This window comes from Uranotaenia lowii, chromosome 1 (genome assembly GCF_029784155.1).
Source record: "Uranotaenia lowii strain MFRU-FL chromosome 1, ASM2978415v1, whole genome shotgun sequence".
Taxonomy (NCBI): Eukaryota; Metazoa; Arthropoda; class Insecta; order Diptera; family Culicidae; genus Uranotaenia; species Uranotaenia lowii.
In genome coordinates this window covers 112,558,937-112,577,299 of record NC_073691.1, presented here as the reverse complement: position 1 = coordinate 112,577,299, position 18,363 = coordinate 112,558,937, and the positions used below count along the sequence as shown (strand labels likewise).

At 36.1% G+C, this 18,363-nt stretch overlaps 1 protein-coding gene across 2 annotated transcripts; it reads left to right on the top strand.

Annotated features, from left to right (window-relative positions):
• The first annotated feature begins 3,925 nt into the window (after positions 1 to 3,925).
• Positions 3,926 to 18,312, top strand: LOC129738827 (NAD(P) transhydrogenase, mitochondrial-like). 2 transcript variants are annotated; one of them, XM_055730128.1, is made up of 9 exons: positions 3,926 to 4,161; positions 4,432 to 4,620; positions 4,721 to 5,117; positions 14,836 to 14,990; positions 15,057 to 15,197; positions 15,260 to 15,713; positions 15,777 to 16,728; positions 16,798 to 17,952; positions 18,018 to 18,312. In XM_055730128.1, exons 3-9 carry the CDS (start codon positions 4,906 to 4,908, stop codon positions 18,153 to 18,155), a joined length of 3,207 nt encoding a protein of 1,068 aa, XP_055586103.1. In that variant the 5' UTR covers positions 3,926 to 4,161; positions 4,432 to 4,620; positions 4,721 to 4,905; the 3' UTR covers positions 18,156 to 18,312. The 2 variants fall into 2 exon arrangements, with proteins under 2 accessions (XP_055586103.1, XP_055586104.1); XM_055730129.1 differs by lacking the exon at positions 4,432 to 4,620 and having other exon boundaries at positions 3,958 to 4,001; positions 4,076 to 4,161.
• Positions 18,313 to 18,363: the final 51 nt, after the last annotated feature.

The following is an 18,363-nucleotide window of genomic DNA, read 5'->3' as shown; positions in this document are numbered from 1 at the left end:
ATTTGTGCATTTTCCCAACCAAAAATTTTATTATTTTTGGCCGAAATCTTATTATTTTTAAAATATATTTTTCTGCGTGTTGGATGCGACATTATTTTTCATGTTAAACAATTACAACTCTTTTTAAAATCTGCTCATTTTTGTTTTGGAAAAGTAAAAAAAGGCTGCAAAAATGCTGCAGCTATTTATATTTGCCTCACCTAGTAGCAGACTTTTTGAAACAGTATATTTCAAAGATTATCAAGCATTGCCATCTAAAATTTCTTTATTTTAGTTTAACCCTAAATAATCTCACAAAACAAGATCAACATGCAAAAATACAAAATCTGTGACAATTTAAAAAAAAAAAACTTTTAAGTACATTTTTTGAAAAAAAAATTATTGAGTTACTGACAAAAATTAATTAACAGCTCTGTGAAATTAAAGATATATGAGTCTTGAACCTGATGTTTAGTTCTGTAACGTAATTTGATTGTTTTGCATCAAACTTTCTCGTTGTTATCTGTTGTTTCGTGACTTGAGAAAATGAAATTTACGACTTCACTGCCCCCTGAGCTCTTCCAACGCCCCCCAAATTTCAAAATTGAGCTCACCGCCCCCCTGAAAGCTCTCAACGCCCCCAGGGGGGCGGTAGGGACCACTTTGAAAACCACTGCTCTAGAGGCAACCTAGGTTCGCTCGAAAAACGGACGGAGTCGCCCTGAGAAGAAAGTCAGTTTTGCTAGAAGTTCACCAATACTCTCAACGTTGTTGTCAAAACATTGAACAGCTGTTTTTGGCTGAAAGCAAAACAGTTGAAATAATGAACGGGAAAATGATTATTGCCGCGATTTTGAACCTCTCAGCCAAGCAAAATCGTACTACCTGCTGTCCAGTGCAATTCGAACACGAAAAAAGGCAATCCGGATGTGAAGAACCGAGTGAAGAAATCCTTCTTCTTCTTCTTTCTGTTCGGAGCTGGGTGCTCCTATTGGAGGGCTAGTGTGAAGAAATCCAGAATGGAGAACAAAATGACAGCTGCATGTTTACATTGCGCTCGTTCTCACGCACACCTACGTATGGAAAAACTCGAAACCCGAAAGTCGTTTTTTTATTCGGACGGTTCCAGAGCCAAATCCGGAATAAATAAAAAACGCCATTAGATGAGAGAGAAGGGCTATGAATGAAGTGGCGAAACGTTTCGGCATTCATCCGGCTAGCGTAACATCCATCAACCACAAGTTCGGGGAACACTATACGTTCGATGATTTGCCAGGAAGAGGCAGAAAACCAGGACCATTTGACCCAAATCTGGACCGAAAGGTAATCAACCTCATCAACCGGAATCGATCGCTATCCATACGGGATTTGGCGAAAAAAGCTGGGACATCGATCGGAATGGTACAGCGGATCAAGAAGCGGAACAACCTGAAGACATACAAGAAGCAGAAAGTGTCCAAACAAACGGCTGAATAAAAATCACGAGCCAAAACGAGAACCCGGAAGCGTTATCATTGGATTTTGCAGAAGCCAGTTGCGTGCATTCTCATGGACGATGAAACCACAATTCTACACTGCAGCTATTGGGGAGGATGTGATTGACCACTAGAAGTCGATTAAGGTGGAAAAATTTGGCCAGAAAGCGTTTGTGTGGCAGGCAATCTGCTCCTGCGGATTGAAGTTGGCGAGTTTCTTTACAAAAGGAACAATATATGCCGATATCTACCAAAAGGAGTGTTTGCAGAAAAGGTTGCTGCCACTATATAAGAAACATACGACTCCACCATCTGGCCGGATTTAGCGTCAGCCCATTACGCTAAATCTATTCTTAGATGGTTTGAGGAGAACGATGTAGATTTCGTTGAGAAAGATATTAACTCACAAAACTGCCCCCAGCTTCGCCCCATAGAACGATATAACGTCAAGAGAGTTTTCAAAAAGGATGGTAAGGCCAACAGGACCATGACTGCCCAAATCCCCACCCATTTGCTTTCCAATAAATATACTTTTGATTGGTCCAAACTGCTCTGAATATCATCTTAAGAGAGAATTGAAGATCTAAAAACAGATTTGATAAAGTTTTTCTTATGGATGAACTGCCTTCATAGTATGGCAACCCTAACTTTTGTTTTATTCCATAAAATTATAATATACATAGATTTTTATAAAACTTCAGCTTTGTCGTACGGAAATTATTACTTTCTAGCAGTTTCAATGAAATTATACAGAAATATTGCCCAAAAATCAGAAATTTTGTTCAAAAAATAAATAGGCGCATTTAGCCCGCACGGTTTGAGGTTCGGCATTTTAGACAACACTTATAATAAAATCGTTTTCTTGGAAACAGAAGAAAATTTTTACATAAAAATTATTCCAATGTATAGAAAACAGATGCCTGCACACGTGTATATAGGTTTTGTACACATATTCGATGTGATATTTGATTAAATCAGTGTTCTGCATAATAGGCGCATATAGCCCGCTCCTTCCCTAGTTATATTTTTTTCAAAAACTCTACCATCGCTCAAACAGTATTTACTAGCAATCGAATGAAAAGTAGGTTTTTCAGACCACTTTTTTTACTTTTTGCGACCATTTCATTAAATAAAAATTAAAAAAAATATTTCTTGGCTTCATGATTTTTTTTTACTTTTTGCATGGTCGGTTCATTAAAAAAATTTTAAAAAAATATTTCGTGGCTTCATGAAACTTCAGCTTTCATATGACATTACAAGGTTTCTATGGTATAAGTTTTGTTAAGATCGGTTGAACACGCCAAAAGTTATAACGATTGGAGCTTGTAGTGTCAAATTGACACTCCTAGTGCTGATTAGAATAATGAAATCTGATGCGGATGGGGGTTAAAATTACTAATATCTGATTTTTTTTAAATACATTTTCCATATTTCAACCTTCAACGATTTTTTCTTTTTTTTTTGCGTTGCATTTCATTGTAAATATCAGTACTGATAAAAACGAAACCAAAACCTTCCCAAAAAAAATTGACAAACATTTTTGACTTGTCGCTTAGAATTCCCAAAAAAGTTCTTTAAAACTCCTAGAAGTATCTTTGATGGTGCGTTAGACAGTGTTTAGCGAACGTTATCGACCTTCTTGAAAGAAGTTGTATTAAAAGCACTTAGAAGTTCGTTATCAATATTTTAACCTATCAAAGAGCGATGGAAGTTTCTGAGCAACTTTTACGTGACATGAGTCACCTGAAGCTCCCGTAAACCATTTTTTCAGCCAAATGTGAATATCGGAATTTCATCTTTAAGTAAAAATGCGACTTTTGGTTGGTTGAGTATGGTACGTTTTGTCCAATATTCTTATTTCCCGTTAGTAATTATCGCAAATTTGGATCGATCTTCAAATGATTGTGCTTAAAACCCGAAATCACTGCTTCAAACCGAGAAACAATAATATTTCTATCGGATTTTCAACTTGTCGCGCTATAAAACCTACAAACACCCTGGCATCAATTTTGTCGTGCTTTCCAAAGCGCTCAGTATGTCAGAGTACTTTTTCGTTCGAAGGCTAATTGTTTCATGAATATGGTAAATATGTATTTTCATTGTGTTTCAAATAGAGATTTTGTGTCGGAATCATGTTAATCATTTTAGGATCTGAGTTCTCTAAAAAGTTCATCAAATTAGTATTTTTCCGTTTTTTCGCTATGCACTTGAGAAATTCTGTCTAAATGGCCAACGAAAAAAAACAAAAACCGGCTAGAGAAACCAGCCGGCCGGCTTTGCTGATGTGGTGTCGGATCGGAACGATGCGTGCCTTACATTCAAACGTCGGACGTCTACATACATACATCCGCACACAGGGAGAGCAACTTCGACGCAGGAGAGAGCGCATCTGTGAACTGACGGTGATGACGACGACGACGCCTTCACCAGCGCGACGCCGTCGTCATCTTTGCGATCAGCTCCCCCCGGAGAATCCGGTCACATCAGTCGAGTACAGTGACTCCGAGGAGACACTTGCCGGTTGCATTTATTTGGCAAAAGAGCCTTGTAGGGTCAACTTTTTATTTTTTTATAACTTTGCATATTTCCACCGTCCATTTACAACATACTTATCATCTTAGTGCATTCGAGGCAACGTTTCCGGTTTGTTGCATCTTGACACACACAACCAGGAAGGTGGAGGTGTTTCTGATACACTACACAAAAGGTAAAAATGTAACATGTTTTCGGGATGCGTTCTTATGCATGGGTGAGATGAAAGGGAAAATGGATGAAAAGTGAGATGTTACTGTGAGTCGGTAAAAATAACTTTACACACGTTTATTCTTTAATGGTGGTCGCTTTAGGCATTCAGCTTCCTACACGTCCATGTTTACTGTAACGTTTAATCATAACTGATAGCGAAATGCAAATTACTCCCTGTTACGGAATTGATAGTCTCAAGAACATCTATTTAAAAATTTTAACCCGTTTTTAGAAGCTTCGATCGTCCGTCGTCAAATAAGGCGCGTGCTTAGCCAAAATCCCTTTTATCCAGGCTTAACAAGGCTCAACAATTCTGAAAAGCCTCGCTAAATTGGGATAATATCAGATCAGTTTTTTACTCGCAATACTCGGACTTCGTAAACCTTTGCATCGTGGACGCGTTCAAATTATACTGATAACCGTAAGAAAAAAAAACTGTCCGGTTTTATGTTCTAAGCAATAGAAAAAATACCTAATTTCTTCCTTTCTCTCTCTTGCTTTTCAATTTTTTTTGCCCGCAGTTCGGTCACCTGTGGATGAGAAAGAAGAAGCTTTGTTTGGGAACGATAAGGCCCATATAGCCGTCGAGCGATCTCTGGCAGTGATATACGACACATACTCTTACCGTACTCATCAATCAAAATATTTTTAAAAAAAGCCAAAACGAGCTCACAATAAGCTAGCTACTACTGATAGCTGATTCGGTATGACGCGTGGCGTTTTGTTGCTTTGCCGAAGCGCATGTGGGGGTAACTCAATCCTCCAGGTGCCAACGAAGCCCACGCATCCGCTGCGTCTGTTCAGCGGGAGCGTTAAACTACTCCAGAAGGATGGCAAACCGGCCACGGCCATCACCGGTATTCCGTACAAAAACCTCGTTATTGGTGTTCCCAAGGAAAGATGGACCAACGAGAGGCGGTAAGTTTTTGTTATAGGTATATGTAGAAACAACATTAATGCATAAAAAACTTAATATAAAAAAATCAACATGATCATGAGCACATGATCATAGGCTTACAACGCAAAGGAAGGATGTTTTGAATGAAAAATATGAAACGAATCTATGAAAATTTTAAGTTTTGAACAAATTAGCGATGGCATAGAAGCTTTAAGCAAGCCCGGATTAAGGGGGGAAATGGGGATCATTGCCCTGGGCACCCCGGTTTAAGATCGCCTCCGAGGTTAAAAAATTATAGCATTTTTTTAATCATACTGCTTTAAACTCTAGAAATCTAGCCAAAAAGAATGGAAATGAGAAGATTTAAATTAAAGTTTCACTATAATGGAAGTTAACGGGGGCTCATAGAATAAGAATTGAAGAATTTTTCACACATTTTTGTTTTTTGTTGGGCAAACCAATACAACTATTTTAAAAACCTAGCAAAACCTGGGCATTTGGTTTTGTTTTTATTACACAAAACTGGAATAAATCAAGCAGCATCCAGTGATTATTCGAGCAAAAAACTAATACAAAGTGACCAAACCCAAAAACCTCAAATTTTCATTTCTTATCGAAACTTGTCAACTTGTCGTTCGAATCGTTTTAAATTACAAAAAAAAAAAAAAAAAAAAAAAACAGATAAAGACAATTCAGGCCAATTTGAGTTTTCTGTTTGAGCCAGATAATAGTTTGCTTTACTTGTCCAGTCTTTCTGGTGTTGCCCACAATACACAATACATCAGTTTATCTTATTTATTAAATGAAGAAAATATTTCAAGAGCTACTAGCTAATCAACCTTTTTTTTTAACATTAAATATTTTTTCCACGTTTAAATAAATGTTTAGTTTTTTACGATTTTTACGACAGCCAGAATAACGGGGGCTAGAATAATAACAAAACCGAAAAACCTGTTTCGGATGGGGTGATTTTCTAAATTTTCACAAATCAGTCATATTAGGGAACGTAATTTTTTTCCGGTTATAAACCGATAATTTTGAGAGAGCGAAAGGAAAGAGCGAGGTGCTTCAAATGAATCTTCAATATAAGCTGTACAGTACAGCTGCTGCCCTTGAATTCCACTGAACCAAATAAGATGTATTTCGAAAAATATGAAATAAGAGAAGAATAATGAAAATTTTTAACAATATATTTCTATATTAAATATAGAAATATTTTGTTAAAAATCTATAAATTTTATAGACCAACCAACGAATCATCATTCCTGCGAAAAAAATTGAATAAAAAGAAAATTTTCGTAATTTGTAGATCTGGTAGTTTAGAATGGTCACTTTAAAAGCTTTTTAAAGAATTTATTCCGATAGTTATTACTATTCTGAAAAGTTTAAATCAATTGCAATTGGAATAGCCAAACATTCAGGATCAAACCTCAATCTGGATTTTAACTGAAAATTTCAATATTATTGTATTAAACAGCTGAAAGCAGTTATGGTGATATAATTGGTGAAGATCTTAAAATACAACAGTGTTAGTCAAAAATCACTATAAGATCTTCCGAACGCTTAGCTTAATAGATTGTCTTGTTCTCGAAAAAATAGTCGACTGATAACGGGATAGTTTTAATTCAAAAGAGAATTAAAAAACTTAGGCAAACTGATTTTGGGGGATTTTTGCGTCTTAAACTTGATTTTTTTTGTCAGATTTTGTTTATCACTTCTTGTTTTGTGGTGTTTAGTTATTTCGAAACTTATCAGTTTAGAGTTAAATCGAGATTTTAGGAAAGAATGCTACAAAGTGGCGAATTCCCTGAATAAAAAAAACTGTGCATATTTTTCTATGCGTAGTTGAGTTTTTTAGTGAATTTACGACTCAGAAAGGTAATTGTGGCCTTCGAATTCGCTGTGAAAAAAGCGGTTATTAATAAATAAATTACATGCTAGGAATATAATTCTTTAGTGAAATCGGTTGTGGAACAGTTGGATAAGAAGTCGAATACTGAATTGTAAGTCGAATTTATTTAATTTATAAGTCTTAAACCTATCCTAAATATAAACTTTTTCTACAGCTTTGAGCTGCTAACATTCGAAACGAGTTTATTTGCTTTGCTACAAGAACTCCGTTAAAACTGTCCCAATAGATAGGGTAACGGACCTATTTTGGACCGCTTTGGGAAGTGGCTATACTATTTTCTGAAATAAAGTATATTTTACAATTTTTGACTGCTTTCTGCGTTCATTACAAGTATCAAGACCTTTTCTATCGTAACATATCGTCGTTTGTTGCAATGTATCAAGATTTAAGCCTAAAAACTCGTTTCTTCGATCATTACTCTGATCGGTATTTTGGACCACCAGGATTCTATTTTAGACCACCCTCTGGACCTATTTTGGACCACCCTTAAACCAAATAAGTTTTTTTTTCTAAACTTTGCTATATTTACGACAGCTATTGATGCGCAATTATGCGACTAATTCAGTTAATCTTTTCCTTTCTTATTCTTTTAGTCAAGTTTTGTTTATTCATGTTAATTCATTTCTGAACTAACTTTTTTCAACTTTACCCCAGTCACTTAAAGTACACTTGTTTGAATATTTCTTACTACAACCACCTGTTTTTGTTACTACAACTTCTTATGCTTAAAAACAGTAATTTTCGATAAAAATAGAGAAAAAATTGAAAAATTCCTCCTTTATACAGTTTGTTTCAAATATTTTGGAAATTCCGACAGCACATTGCAATCTCGACGAAATTTGTTCTGCAGTGTTCTCTGAAAAATTTACAAAAGTTCAGTATTAACTTTAAAAGAACTTTTTTTCTACGACTAAAAATTAACAATGGAGTAAATTTTCCAAAGGCTTTTTTCTTTCAAAAATTGCATAACCACAGGGGCTGAAAAACTAGATTTTCGGTTACTTTTTTGCTTGTAATTTTAAATTATTTCAACAATTTTTTCCTTAGTTTTGAAACTTGTTAAGGCTATCTTATAGGTATAGTTCAATATATTTTTCGTTTAAATTGTTCTACTATTAACTGAGATATTTCAACTATTACAAAAATTAAACTTGTAACAAATTTGCCGATTTTTCGTTGTTTTTTCCCAACCCCTCCTTTGAACAAGGTTCATATTTCGTCTTTTCTACCTAACAAAGATGATTTTTTTTCTCGAAAACCAACCCTTAGTGGTTGTGCCTTCTAGACAAAATTGTCAATTATTTTTCATGAAGCATTAAAAATAATGACTGCATAAAACCTTGGTGCGTGTCCATTTTTTCAAGTTTTTTCAAGCTTCTTTAAGCTGTAGATTTTGGCAACTGCTTATCAAACAATTGAATTTAAGGTGGGTTATTAGATTAACGAAATTTAAAGCATAGTGCACAAAAAGTAAGTTAAAAGAATGTTTGGCATGATTTTTGCCGATTGGAGTGAACCCCGTCTATAGGCGGATTTGGGCTTTAACGAGTTAATAAAATAAAATAATGCCAAAATTTCAAATTTTATTTATAATAAGCGATAGAAATAGTGTGCATAATTCTTTTCATATCGTCGTAAAACGTCTTATAACGTTCATGAACATTTAACACAAGTTTAATACCAAGGATATGTTGAGTGGTCCAAAATAAGTCCCTAAGATCAAACCCACCGGACGTTGCTATTTCGGTCGGTATTTTAGATGTTTTGATTGGTTGCGTTTTTATCTACTTACTGATTTTCGCACCCATTGTTGCCATCCAGGTTGGTATTTGTGTTTGTTTATTTTCTGATAGCGAACGCCCGGCTGCGTTGCTACCGGGTTGCAGAAAACCTCTTGGAGGTTGACACCAATAATGGCACGTCCTCCTGAAATGGGCTTGATTCGGCCCAATTGTGAAAAATCAATATTTTATTTTCAATTTTCTCTCCCTGATCAGCTAATTTAAATGGAATATTAGATATGATTAGAATCATATGAAGTAACTTTATCTATATTTGCTCAAAATTTTCATAATAAACATAATTTATGAGAGAATTATTGGAAAAAGCATCAAGGTGGTCCAAAATATGTACCCGGTCCAAAATAAGTCCGTTACCCTAATATTATTCCAAAGATAAAATTATTTGAAAAAAAAATTTAACATTTTTGTCTGAAAATTGAACATCACAAAAGGAAGGTTTGTTTAGTTAAGAATTTGATACTGAAAATTTGGATCTATTTCACATCTTTGTGAACGCTCAAAAGCTTTTTCACTTGTGTATTAAAAAATTCCAAGATTGATTTTGGATTAAAAGGTTTTCAAAATTCCGGTATTTTACAAAACAAGGAAACATGCTTACTGGAGTGGAGGTGGGCCATCATCATCATCATTTACATAAACTTGTCGCCCAGAAGTCACGATTAATTGCTCACAGTTTCAGCAAAATTGATCATTAATTTTTAAATTATGACCCAGAGATGGGTCTTGACTCAAACATTCAGTCAGCGAAACTTTTTTTTGTAGAGAAATGAATCCAACTGTTAGTTGAAATTTCAGGGACTAGACAAGATGAAAATTAATGTTGAAAAACATGCGAAAAAAATTCGTCTTGTCTCCCTGTAGGACTTGAACCCCCATCTTGCGCCTCATGTTTTTCAACATTAATTTTCATCTTATCTACTGCCGTTCTAAGCAAGAATGTCCCATGTGACTTTTGGGTCATTTTCACTTTTTTGCTGGAAACGGTCTCTTTTAGTGTTAACTTTCGAATAAAAACCAAAACAAGTATACTTTGTTCTGAACTTATACGAAATTTTCATCAAGGTGGTTGTCTCTATGTTAATAGTTCTACGCAAGAATGTCACACTTGAGAAAATTCTATGAAAAATGCAAATTTTATCAAAAAATCGTCTTAAGATGAGTTCAAACTGTTGAATTTAATGTTATTCACTGAACAGAACACTAAAACAGAGGGCAGAGGAGGAGCGAGAAGCCTTGAGTGTTTTATTCAGAGAAATTTTCACTAAACACTTTTCGGTAGGCACTATTTACAGGATCCATACTCAACTATATATTTTTATAAACAAAGAGGAACGTATTTCTCAAATTACGGTTTAGCATGAGTTTTTGGGAGAAAAATAAACTACGCAAGCTTTTAAAATGATAGAAAAATTTTAGCCGTGTGACAGTTTTTCGTAGAACTAGCATCGGCATGCGTTCTGATTCAACGCAAAAGTGTCACACGGAGCATTTTAGGCTCTAATTTGCCTTTTTTTTGTAGGAAATGTAATTTTTTTGGCAGAAAGCATTGTTAAATGATCAACTTGAACTGTTCACTACGAAAAAACTGTCGATGAATTTTTAGTTTGAGAGAAAAATTGGAAATATAGCTGATATTTCAATCGCGTTTTTCTCGTTTGCACGTTTTTCCACATGGGACAATCTTGCTTAGAACGGCAGTCTAGTCTCTGAAATTTCAGTTGGATTCGTTTCTCTACAAAAAAAATTGATCATTTAGTCAAAATCTTTTTTTATAAATCTTTTTGATATTTTACACTTCTGCTAAAAAATGTATTTGTCAAAGTTTTACCGGAAACGAAAATACAAATTTGCATTCAGTGCCCCTAAATAAGTCAAAATGAGTTTTCAAAGTCTTTGCACCCCGGAAATGAGAATTTTGATTCCTTGTGTTATAATTATGAATGTAGAAATTAAGTTCTGGAGATGAATTTAAATCTATCGAAACACCAATTCTTATATTGAATAAACCCAATATATATTGAAACAGCTTTTATAAATACTATTCATTTCATTTTGACAAGTTGCGAATGCCAGAAAGATGGTAAAACGACTATAATCGAAACAAAAAAATCCTTTTTGATGCTAAAAATTCATATGAACGTGTAAGTTTCAATCAAACTATCTCTACTTTTGCTGGAATCTCTTGTGTTTTACTTTTAACGTATTAACTTGAATTTAGAAAATTTGAAAAGGTTTTAAAAATTAAAACTATTAAATAATAGTTAAGCTCTAAATATTTCATATTCGATTTCTGGTTGGCTGTACAGTACATTTTCGATTTTATCACGGAGAAAAAATGTTTTCAGTGATGAAAACGTTTTGAACCAATAAATTTTGATCATGAGATTTAATTATCAAAGTTTTCTAAACATAAAGGATCGATTTCAGTTCAAATTATTCTTGTCTATAGCAATTTGAGATTTTTTTTCTCATTGAAATAAAACCATGTAGAATATCAATACATCTCATTAAAGTGAGTTATTTAGTTTTTATGGTAATTTAACAGTCGTTATCTCTAACGTCCATTTTGAAAAAGAGTTTGAAGAAAACTGCATCAGAAAAATATTATTTCAAATATCAATATTTTTATCTTCACAATTTTGGAATGAATGATTGTGTTAATTTTATTTTCACAATGTCGTTTCTTTTATTTTTTATAAGATATAGAAATGAAAATTGAAAAAAAAAATCATTAGAATCTTATTAAAAACAATTTTCCAAAAAGTTGTTCATAAGACGCATCTTATGAAAATTATAATAAGAATTTGCCGCTCTTATTCGCAAGTCGGCATTCACCCGTTCTGGTGGTGCTTGAGCATAGTACTCAGCCCTCGTCCAAAATTTTATAGAAATCGCATTTTTATGTTCGTGCCTGAAATATTGTACCTCGCGTATCCCATCCCTAGAACTTTTCAAAAATTTCAGACTTGCTAACTTTATATTTCAACAATCATTCGATAAAATATCAATAGAAAGCGTAGCGTGGTTTTTGAGATATTGCAGTTTGAATGGTGAAAGTTCAAAAAGTCCGATTTTCGTAGAATGACTGTATCTTAGGTAACACAAATTTAACACTAAACATACCGGCACTCTGTATATACCTATTTATACCGCCGGGGGTCAAATAACCCCTAACACCTTTTACGCTAAAACTCTCTAGTTTCTTAACCGATTTTTACAAAATTTATATTTTCGGAAAGCTTGTAACGTGACTCAAATATAGTTCTCAGACAATATTGAGCTTCAAATATCGATTTTAAAGTTATTCGAAGTCTAAGAAAAAAAGTCCGAAAAAACATGCTTCGGGGAAAAGATTGTAAGTCTGTTAATAAGTGCTTGAATAAAAATTCACTTAGTGCCTGAAAAAGCTGAAGTGTTGCGCATATGGAAATATTTTTTAAAAAAATTTTATGATCATGGCCACCAAAAGTGTAGAAAAGTGGTGTAAAAACGTACTTTTTAAAGAATCAACCGCCAAAACTGTCCTAGTCACAGTAGAAATTTTTTGAAAAGTGAATTGCAAAGTTGACGTAATTTGTGACATTTTGGCATCTTTAGATTTATAAAACACGAAATACAGAACTCTCGACGGTTATTTAAAGGAAGCTAACTTCAGCTTTTTCAGGCACTAAGTGAATTTTTCTTCGAGCACTTATTAACAGACTTACAGTCTTTTCCCCGAAGCATGGTTTTTCGGACTTTTTTTTCTTAGACTTCGAATAACTACAAATAGTGTTAAGAAAGCTTTTTTTTGTTTCGATTATAGTCGATTTACCATCTTTATCGCATTCGCAACTATATCAACGGTGCAGTTGGCGGATCGTTATTGAAAAACTTATCCGGTACAACTGTGTTCGATGTTTGCTCTTGGGCTCGAACTCGCGGACATCGGCTCAGGAGACAACAGGCTTGCCAAATGAGCTATATCACAAGCCCTTTAGAAAACTAAAATTAGTGTTTTAATAGTGCGATAGTTGATCTATCCTACGCAGAAAACTTAAACAGGAAGTATCAGAGTAAAAAGTTATGGAAGTTCAAAATCGAAGTGACTGTACACGTGCTTCCAATGTCTGTACAATTATGAACGGTACTGTATATATAAACTGGAACACTTACACCAATAATACAAATCTTATTAGTCAAATTATGAAAGGCTTTTTGATTTCCATTCCGTTAGGGGCAAAGTGATAAGTGAAATACTGATGGTGGTGCATCTTGTCCGCTCTGCGCATTTTGTACCTAGTTCCCATACATATATTGATAAATTCATCATACCGTAAATTAGGGTTAATCGAGGAAATTTTCGAACTATTTTTGAAAAAAGTTAAGTGGCTTAATTGGTCCCTACCACCCCCTGGGAAACGTTGAGAACTTCTAGGGGGCCGGTGAACGCAGTTTTAAGTTTTGGAGTGCCATAAAAGGGTGTTTAAAATTTGAAAATAGGTAGGGGAGAGTGGGGATACTTGATCCTCTTTTCTTATTTTCACCATATCTTTTTGTAAAAATTTAGCAACTCGCCGTCTTTGACATTTTCTGACAGCTTGTAACTTCAAGTTTTTATGCTCCAAAAACTAGAACTATACTTGAACCCGTTGATGAACTAGAAGCATTTTCGTGGGAGTAAAAAAATTGCGATTTTTCTGAAGTTAGGGGAGACTTGATCCCCTATTGAAAGAGACTTGATCTTTTATTCAGGAAGCCCTAATCCTTGTATAAAAATCAAACAAAACCCCAAGATAGAATGTTAATTGACTATTTTGGTCATGTTTGTCTCATTTCACAACTTATAGCAGACATAAGAAGCAAATTCTATAACTTTGTCTCAACGCTAATAACATTGCATACTTAAAGGCGCTATTTTTTATAATTAAGAGAAAATTAATTATTTTTGCTCTTTTCTTCAGACAATTGTTTGATAAATATTAGTTTTTGGATAAATATTAGTAATTTCGTAATCAGCAATCTTAACGATCAATTCAGAAGAAGAATATGCCGTTTGGAAGGGGGATCAATTGTACCCAACTCTAGGGGATCAATTGTACCCATAATCAACATTTTAGAAAACTTTTTCTGAAAAAAGTTGAGAGTTTTCCATTGCTTTGAAAATATGGCATTATGAAGTTCATTTTACGTTCGAACGATTGATACATTGGAACAAATATTTTTTTCATAATTTTCCCATGTAAGGAACATTTTAAAGTGATGAAAAAAGATCTTCAAGTTACATTTTGTGAAATTTTTCAAACAAAGTTCAATTACTCAAACAATTATTTTGTTAAAATTTTTTAAACTACAAGCATTGTTATTTTGCTCATTTTGGCACATTTTTCTAGAACATTTGGTCTTTGTAAGACATTCCAGTTTCGAGATATAGCTAAGGAATCAAGTATCCCCAGGGATCAAGTATCCTCATTCTCCCCTACTGATTTTAAAATTTTTAAGCATTAGAGATTATTTGAAATGAATTAGAGAATTCAGGAATATTAAGTAAAGAACACAGACGAAAAAACCATATTTTCAATTCATCAAATCTATTGATTTGGAAAAAATCAAATTAAAGAAAATTTTAACTAACTTTACCTTCAACTAGACATCATACAATTCATTGGACAAGTTGGTCCGGGCAGAGGTTAAATTCAACAGATTTCTTGTTCCAATAAAAGTTTAGTTGATTAAGTAAATAAGCAAACTTGGGCTGACTGATTATGTCGTTTACAAAACAGATTGCAGCAAATTCTCTTCCTTATGTATTGAAATACAATTCTTTTCATGTTTCGGAATTTTCGCGAAAAATCTCCACGATTGTAGTAATGAATGAATGAATGAATGAATGAAGTAATGAATTGCAGATTTAGAATGCAGATCCAGAATTCAGAATCAATGAAGAAGAAAATTATTGCAGTGTGGCTTAAAAAAGTCAAAAGACGTAAAAGGGACGGACTTAATGGAGAATTTTATTGCTCCTCTTTTCTAAAATCATTCCAGTGTTGCCATCACTCCTGCTGTTACGGCCACTTTGGTTAAGAAAGGCTTCAATGTTAACGTAGAAGCTGGAGCGGGTGTGGAGGCTAAATTTCGCGACAATGATTACATTTCAGCTGGAGCCAAAATTGTAGACCAAACTCAGGCTTTCCAGTCAGGTAAGTGTAGAAGAATTTTCCAAAATGTTCAAATTTTTATCTAAATAATCCACCAAATGCCTTCAGATATCGTTCTCAAAGTGAGGCAGCCGAGCGATAATGAAATTCCTGTGTTAAAAGAGAACTCCACCCTGATTTCCTTCCTGTATCCCACGCAAAATAAGGATTTGATCGGGAAACTTTCCCAGCGAAAGATCACGGCTTTTGGTAAGAACAATTTTACTTTCATTGTTTCTTATGAGTTATTGATAGAAAATGTTTCTCCTTAGCTATGGATGCCATTCCACGTATTTCGCGAGCGCAAGTATTCGACGCTTTATCTTCGATGGCCAATATTTCCGGTTACAGAGCGGTGATAGAAGCTGCCAATCATTTCCCTAGGTTTTTTACGGGTCAAATCACTGCCGCCGGAAAAGTGCCACCGGCTAAGATTCTCGTCATTGGAGGCGGTGTAGCGGGTCTGGCCGCCATTGGCCAAGCACGTGGAATGGGTGCCATTGTGCGTGCGTTCGATACCCGACCAGCCGTTAAGGAGCAGGTAGAAAGCATGGGAGCCGAATTCCTAACGATTAACATCGAAGAAGATGGATCAACCGCTGGCGGTTACAGTAAAGAAATGAGCAAGGAGTTCATTGAGGCTGAAATGGATCTGTTCGCAAAGCAGTGTAAAGAAGTGGACGTCATAATTTCAACTGCCTTGATTCCTGGCAAGAAAGCTCCGACGTGAGTTTTATTCGAATACACTTTAATTAATTGATTTGATTACAACTGACCTTTTTTTTTCAGACTCATAACAGAAGAAATGATCAAGTCCATGAAACCCGGTAGTGTTGTGGTAGATTTGGCTGCTGAAGCTGGAGGAAACATTGCCACTACGGTTCCGGGTGAAGTTAAGGTCATCCACGATGTAGTCCATATTGGATTGACAGACTTTCCAAGTCGTCTACCAACTCAAAGCTCAACGCTTTACGCTAATAACATTTCAAAGTTTCTGCTTTCAATTGGTGAAAAGGACCATTTCGATATCCGGATGGATGATGAAGTTGTCCGTGGAAGTATTGTTCTACAAAACGGTAATTTAATGTGGCCTCCTCCAGTAATTGCAGTATCTGCCAAACCACCACCAGCAGTAGCAGCAGCTGCATCTCCTGCCAAGAAAGCCGAACCAGCTCCTCCGAATTCATTCAATGATACACTACAGAACAGTCTGCTTTATACTTCTGGCTTTGGAGGTCTTTTGGGTTTGGGTGCAATCTCTCCAAATCCGGCATTTACTACGATGATGACCACGTTTGCCATGTCCGGTATCGTTGGTTATCACACAGTATGGGGTGTAACTCCGGCTTTGCATTCTCCATTGATGTCCGTTACGAATGCCATCTCTGGAATAACAGCAGTCGGTGGATTACTTCTGATGGGAGGTGGTGTTATGCCCAGCAACACAATTGAAACATTAGCAGCGAGTGCGGCTTTGATATCGTTCATCAATATCTTTGGAGGATTCCTAGTCACACAGCGTATGTTGGATATGTTCAAAAGACCGACTGACCCGCCAGAGCACAATTATCTGTACGGAATTCCCGCTGCTGTATTTTTGGGAGGCTACGGACTAGCAGCTCTTCAGCAGATGCCCGAAATTCATCAGATGGCATACCTAGCGTCTAGTTTGTGCTGTATCGGCGCCTTGGTTGGATTGTCATCTCAAAAGACTTCACGTTTGGGCAATACTCTTGGAATGGTAAGATTCTAGGTTTAGAAATGAGGTACTTAACTCATCACTAAATAATAAAACGTTGTTACTTTAAAGATTGGAGTTACTGGGGGTATCGCCGCTACTCTTGGTCATATGGCACCAAGTACTGAGGTTTTGATGCAGATGGGAGGCGTTGCTGGTATTGGTGGACTTTTGGGTTCGATCATCGCTAAACGAATCCAGATCACTGATCTTCCTCAGTTGGTAGCTGCCTTCCACAGTCTGGTGGGTGCGGCTGCTGTGCTCACCTGTGTAGCTACTTACATGCATGATTTTCCTACGTTGGCTACCGATCCAGCTGCTAACGTTTTGAAGACCGCTCTGTTCTTGGGAACCTATATCGGAGGAGTCACATTTAGTGGTTCGTTGGTGGCCTACGGAAAGCTACAGGGTATTCTGAATTCAGCTCCCCTGCTTCTACCAGGACGGCACATGATCAACGCTGGTTTATTGGCCGGTAATTTGGGAGCCATGGGAATGTTCTATATGGAGCCCACCATGGCCGGAGGTCTTGGTTTGCTGGGAACCACTGCTGCTTTATCAACTGCTATGGGAGTCACTCTTACAGCAGCTATTGGCGGTGCCGATATGCCAGTTGTCATTACGGTTTTGAACTCTTACTCAGGATGGGCCCTTTGTGCTGAAGGGTTCATGCTCAACAACAACCTTATGACCATCGTTGGAGCTTTGATTGGCTCATCTGGTGCCATTCTATCCTATATCATGTGCAAAGCTATGAACCGGTCCCTTCCTAACGTTATTTTGGGTGGTTATGGTACCTCGTCCACCGGAGGAGGAAAACCGGCAGAGATTGTAGGAACTCACACCGAAGTCAACGTTGATGGTGTCATTGAGATGATCAATAACTCCAAGAACATTATAATCACCCCTGGATACGGACTGTGTGTGGCAAAGGCTCAGTACCCAATTGCTGAAATGGTGAATGTTTTGAAGTCCCGCGGTAAAAAAGTTCGTTTCGGTATTCATCCAGTGGCCGGACGTATGCCTGGTCAGTTGAACGTGCTTCTTGCTGAGGCTGGAGTACCATACGATGATGTGTTGGAGATGGAAGAAATCAACGACGACTTCTCCGAAACTGACTTGGTGCTGGTAATTGGAGCAAACGATACTGTGAACAGTGCCGCTGAGGACGATCCGAACTCGATTATTGCGGGAATGCCTGTTTTGCGTGTATGGAAGGCCGATCAGGTATGCATAGATATTAAATGCTGAAGTCTTGTTTTGGGTATCTAACGATATTTCTCCCGTTGCAGGTTGTTGTAATGAAACGTTCACTTGGTGTTGGATATGCTGCGGTCGACAATCCAATTTTCTACAAACCAAACACTTCTATGCTGCTGGGCGATGCCAAGAAGACCTGCGATGCACTTTTGGCTAAGATCAAGGAATAAAGAAGACATTTTGCATTAAGTATTCATGCATTGCAGATGTAGATTGATCTTTTATCTTAATTTTTAACGAAAGTGTTCGAATTGTTTGTGATCGGTGCCATTTGTTACGAACTTCTGATCATTGTAAATATATGAAAAGATGGTTGTTTACTTTTAACTGATGTTTGTTGAGAGATGTTTTCGACTCCGTGGTTTGTACAATACCTAT